Source organism: Hylobates moloch, unplaced genomic scaffold, assembly GCF_009828535.3.
Source record: "Hylobates moloch isolate HMO894 unplaced genomic scaffold, HMol_V3 SCAFFOLD_431, whole genome shotgun sequence".
Classification (NCBI taxonomy): domain Eukaryota; kingdom Metazoa; phylum Chordata; class Mammalia; order Primates; family Hylobatidae; genus Hylobates; species Hylobates moloch.
This window is the reverse complement of record NW_026652706.1, coordinates 15184-20882: the sequence shown is the minus strand read 5'-3', so window position 1 is coordinate 20882 and position 5699 is coordinate 15184. Positions and strand designations below refer to the sequence as shown.

Here is a 5699-nt window from a genome sequence, read left to right as displayed (position 1 = left end):
GGCCAAGCTCCTCCCGGGTGGCCGGTCACCTCCCCTGCTCCTTCCCTCGCCATGGAAATGGATGCGTTTCCGAACAGCTGTGAGACCTCCTGCTCTGCGCATCCCTCCTCCGTGCGTCCCGCCCTAACCCTAACCCCTGCCGCGAGCTCCCGACCCTCCCTGTCCCTGCCTGGCTCACCTCTGAGACACTCCCAGCCCGAGGTCCCGAGGCGAGTTCTGTCCCCAGCGGCATGGTTTGCTCCTCTTCACCTCTCCCTGGCGCCTCCAAGGAGGAGGGGGTTGGGTGTTGCGGGGGTGGGGCTGCCTCCTCCCGCCCTTCCTCCCTCCCCCTCTGCAAGGCCCCGGCAGATGCAGGGCAGGCCAGAGCGCAACAGCATTGATGCCTCCTGGCGCCCTGAGGCTCTGCCTGAGACTCCAAAGCTGGGCTCTCCCGAGGGGTCGGCTTGGGGAAGAACAGGTGGGGACCAGTTTTCAGAGCAGACCCAGCCGATGGTTGCCAGCTCACGCAGCCCCCCAGCCACAGATGATGTCCTGCTCTGCATGCTGGTGTCCTGGTGTGGGCGACAGGGCCGGCAGCGGGGCCCCTCTACACTCCCACCCTTCCTCAGGCGGGCTGGGGTGGGCTTCTGCTAGGCCTGAGCTTTCTGTAAGCCAGGGCCTGGCTGGGAGCCAGAGCCCAGCAGTACGGCTGGTGGTGGAGAACCGAGTGCTGGAAGCCAGCAGAGGGATGTGCCCCGGCCCAGCTGTGCCTGCCAGGTGCCTGGGCAGGAGGCGTGTCCCGACGGAACCTTGGTGCCCTCGTGCACAGTCAGGGCACCCAGCCCATGGTGCGGCTGAGAGGACAGACCCTGTGCCTGGCGGAGGAAGGGGCCTCAGGAGGGCGAGGCTGCCCTGCATCATCTCCTGGATGTTGTGTCCCAAGTGGCGTGAGGGACTCCGGCAGGCTGGGCTGACCCTGCCTAGGGGGTGTCAGCCTGCACGCGGCTTTAAGCTGTAGGCAGCTCAGGTAGAAGGGAGCAGGTGCCCTCCCGGAAGAAGGAGGGTGGAGGCAGGAGGCCCATGCTGTGCAGGGCAGGGGAGGGGGTACAGCCTGGCTGGGTGGCCCTCAGGGGGAACGTTTAAGCCGGGCGGGGGGGGAGGGGGGGAGGGGGGGGGGGGGGGGGGGGTGGGGAGGGGGGAGTGGGGAGGGAGCAGCTTGGAATGCAAGGGTCCGAGATCCGAGAAGCTCAGGTCACACATGGGACTCAGTGGACAGTGCGATTGGAAAGTGTGCTGTGACGGTGGCTGTGTGCCATGAGTGGACAGTGTGGCTGGAAAGTGGGCTGTGACAGTGGGACTGACTGCTGGGCATGGGGAGGGGCTGGCTGTGGTCCACACACACCCTTGTGACTTCAACGTATGCAGGCCCCTCCTCTGTGCCGGCCACTTGCCGGTGCCTGGGAGGCAGAGGTCCAGCAGGCGCAGCCCCAGCTTTCACAGAACACAGGCCAGTAGGCAACAGGCAAGAGGACAGAGATGCAGAGTGACCATTCCTATGCGGGAGCGAGCTGGGGACAGAGATGCAGAGTGACCATTCCTATGCGGGAGCGAGCTGGGGACAGAGGTGCAGAGTGACCGTTCCTACGTGGGAAGTGAGCCAGGGACAAGTCTGAGGGGCACCTAAGCTGAGAGCTGGATGACAAGGACAGCCTCGGAGGAGCAGAGAGGGCGTGAGGAGCCACTGCCTGGAGCAGCCAGCTGCAGCAGGGGGTCCATGGGGCGGTGGGCTGAGTAGGGCGAGGGGCTGCTGTCGGGAGAGACCGCCGTTGGGAGGCTCCGCTCCTCTGTGCTGAGGCAGAGAAGAGGGACTTCTGACCTCTGAAGGATGGGGCCAGTAACAGAAGAGGTTTTACACACGAAGCACAGGCACCTGGGGCGGGGCTGGGCCTCAGAGCAGGGTGCGCCTGGGAGAGGGGAGCGGTGGTAGCTGTGTGAGGAGTGGACCCTCGAGATTTAGAAGCGGCTGTTCAGAGAGACTCAAGCGTGAAGTCCCAGGCCTGGGAGTCGGCGATGGTGGATGGGTTTGGGAAGTGGTGGGTTTTGGACAAATCAAGCATTGCTTTGACAATGACGGGTGAATAGGCAAGGCTGGTGCTCTCCAGCTTGAGGGGCAGGGGGCCAGTGAGGGTGCCTGTGCAGGTGAGGGGAGGAGACAGGTGGGCTGGTGGGGGGACAGGTGGGCTGGCGGGGGGACAGGTGGGCTTGGGGTGATGCTGTGCAGGTGAGGGGAGGAGACAGTGAGCCAGGGGGTGCTTGCACTGGTGTGGAGAGACAGGTGGGCTGAGGGGACACCTGCGCAGGTGTGGGGAGATAGGTGGGCTTGAGGGGGGAGCGCCTGCACAGGTGTGGGCAGAAGTTACAGGTGTGTGGGGTTACAATCACTCATGGTACATCAAGGGCCTGGAGGGACACTGGGGCTGTAGGTCTGCAGGTCTGGGGCTCAGAGGAGGCAAGGCTGGACTACAGAATTAGTGGAGAGACGACCATGAGCCCACCCCAGGAGTGTGGAGGGAGAAGTTCAAGGGGAGACCAGGGCAGACTCAGAGCCTTGAACCTGGCTCAGCAGATAACCAGCTGGGGGGGCGAGGGGGTGTCTGCCAGCAGGGCTGGCAGCTTCCTGGGGAGAGGCGGGAGAAGGCCTGGGCCATCACCCAGTCAGCGGCTGCAGGGGGAGGCATAGGGTAGAGGCCCAGGCAGGGGTCTGGTGGGGGGAGACTGGGGTGATGGCTTGAGGGAGTAGGGGTGACTGATGGCATCTGCCAGGTGTGGGGGCCCCAGGGTCAGCGCAGAAGACACGCGCCAGAGGCGAATCCTGGGTGCAATGGGGACGGGCTCTGGCCACACGCGAATGACCTGGGACAGGCGATGGCAGCAGTACCCAGCCCTGCATGGTGGGGGCAGTGGGGGGTTATGCAAGACGGGACAGGCGATGGCAGCAGTACCCAGCCCTGCATGGTGGAGGCAGTGGGGGGTTATGCAAGCCAGGACAGGCACGCAGCCCTTCATGAGGCTCAGTATGCTGCCCTAAGCTTTGAGTCCGGGCCATGGTGGGGCACTCTGGGGTGACTTCAGGTGTGGGTCTCAGTCACAGGGTCCTTGCTTTCCAGTCCGGGCCATGGCGGGGCCCTCTGGGGTGACATCAGGTCTGGGTCCTGGTCACAGGGTCCTTGCTGCCTCTGAGATGAGCTCCCAGAAAGGGCTGCCAGGCCCAGGAACTTCCACTCCTGTGGCACAGGTGTGGACACTGAGGCGCGTCTGGTGCATGGCGGGTTTGTGTGGCACTGCTGGGCTGTCTTCCAGATTCTCCTCTGTGTCTTCCATTCCAGGGCCTCGCTTGGTCAGGTTTGGGGTGGGGCTTAAAGCAGGTGAGGACACTGGAGTTGTTTTTTACCCCCTTTGAGCACCTGTCGCTCACCAGAGACTGTATTCTTAGTTTCTGAGCACCCTTAAAAAGTTTACTGTTAAATATACACACGTGACAACCCCCACCGCGGTTTCTATTTCTTAGAACATCTTGTTCCCTCCGCCTGCACCTGGGGAGGACTTGGGGGCAGAGCCTCCTGAACCCTCCGTGCAAATTCATGCAGAACAATGCAAATGACGAGCAGGCTGAGGGGTCCGTGCCTCCCGTCCCCGCTATCACCTGGCCTTCAACAAAAGGGGTGTGTGTGAGGAAAAGGCTGCTTGCCTCCCCTGGAGCTCAGGCCCCTGGCGGGGTGGGAGCGCTGTCTGTCCAGCGGCCCTGGCCGCAGGCCCCATCTGGCCAGACCCTAGTGGGCAGGTGGACAAAGACATCAGAGACCACTGAAAGCGTTGCAGACCCAGGTCCACGAGCTGCGGGCAGGAGAGCGAGCCCTGGACCGGCCGGGAAGTGCCTCAGGCTTCTGAAGGAAAACGCCGCTGCTTTGTTTGCTTGCACTCACCAGGGCTGCTGGGCAATGTTGAAAAAAATGCAGCTAGTTCAAGTGGAGTAGGAAATGGGCTGGGAGTGGTGGCTCGCGCCTGTCATCCTAATGCTTTGGGAGGCTGAGGCTGGAGGAGCACTGGAGGTCAGGAGTTTGAGACCATCTTGGGCAACACAGCAAGACCTTGTCTCTATAAAGATGTTTTAAAAGTTAGCCAGGTGTGGTGGGTCAAGCCTGTAGTCCCAGCTACTTGGGAGGCTGAAGCAAGAAGATGGTTTCAGCCCAGGAGTTTGAGGCTGCAGTGACTTATGATCGTGCCACTGAACTCCAGCCTGGGGAACAGAGCAAGACCTTAGCTCTAAAAAAACAGGGTTGCCCAGCCTGGGCAACATAGGGAGACACCATTTCTACAAAAAATACAAAAACTAGCTGGGGATGGTGGTGTACACCTGTGGCCCCAGCTACTCAGGAGACTGAGATGGGAGGATCACTTGAGCCCACGAGGTCAAGGCTGCAGTGAGCCATGAGTATGCCAGGGCACTCCAGCCTGGGCAAGAGAGTGAGACCCCCCCCTCCAAAAATAAAAAATTAAGTGACGTTGGGAACGGAAGAATATTTTTGTTCTCCAGTGAGACAGCACGCTGGAGGCTGCCCACACCCGGCAGCTGCAAACGGCAAGGTGACACCGTGGCTGACCGTGGCCAGCCCATACAGCCCAGCAGGGGAGGGAAGACAGAGTGGGGCGCCCTGGCCCTTGCACCGACTCAGCCACCACAGGTGACTCCACCACACGTGACTCCACCACACAGCTGTCCTCAGCCCTGGCTCTGAGGGAGAGGTACACCCACCAGTGAGCATCAGGACCCCCTCGAGGCCAGGGAATGCTTTGGCCTTGGTCTCCCTCTCCTGTCCACCTACTCCCCTGCTCTTCCCCCAGCCTTGGCGAGCACAGGGCTTCATCCTCCCCAGGGCGCCCCCACCCCTGCCCTCCCTGGTGGTGACTGGATGGGGGACATCGGATCCCCAGGACCATGCAGGGTTGGGGGATGGCCAGCCAGGTCAGTGCCCTTCCCTTCCGTGTCTGGTGGCCAACTAGGCCGTGGAGAGGGTCAGCAGTGTGGAGCCTGCTCTCCCTAGGCGGGTACGGACAGGGTGGAGTGGGCCCAGAGCGGCTGGCCCTGCAGTGGTTCAGTGCGTGCTGTGGCCTCCGACCTGAGGCTCGGTCTAGCTCTTAGCACCACCAGCGGTGTGACTCCAGCAGGGGCCCAGCCACTCTGGGCCACAGTGGCCTGCGTACACACCAGGGGTGGAGGTGACACTGGCTGCATATACCTGCTGGCTCAGAGAACTAGGCTGGTCCACCACCATGCTCATCAAACTGAACTTCTTTATTAAGTGCCAAGGGTCCAGGCGGGCGCTGCCCCCTGCGGCCCCCTCCGCCAAGACCTGTGCGTGGCGGGGTTCCCAGGAGCGAGAGTCCGTGCGGCCTAGGGGCGGCCCCCTTCCCGCATCGCAGGGGGGCGTGCAAAGCGTCTGCGGCTGTAGTGTGGGCGCTCACTTCACGTGCTCGGCGGCATGCGAGGAGCAGTAATACTTCTTGTGGGCGATGAAGGTGGACAGGCTGCTGAACTTGATGTTGCAAAGACGGCAGTACCGGTGGTTGCCGTTGGGCAGGGGCGCCGGCGTGCCCTTGCTGGGGGTCTGGACGCCCTTGTCCGAGTAGGAGGGGGGCGCCGGCGGGGGCGGCACGGCCTC

The 5699-nt window shown here is 62.7% G+C and overlaps 1 protein-coding gene across 1 annotated transcript in view; it reads right to left on the bottom strand.

The window, feature by feature from the left end:
* Positions 1-2694: 2694 nt before the first annotated feature.
* The window catches only part of LOC116464333 (zinc finger protein ZFPM1-like), a gene marked incomplete at its 5' end in the record, with an annotated part of 15191 nt that continues 12186 nt past the window's right edge, over positions 2695-5699 (bottom strand). Inside the window, 2 exons of the mRNA XM_032147590.2 lie at positions 2695-2923; positions 5503-5696. Of these exons, the coding sequence (XP_032003481.2) occupies positions 2695-2923; positions 5503-5696 (423 nt within the window). The remainder of the gene's footprint in view (positions 2924-5502; positions 5697-5699) is intronic.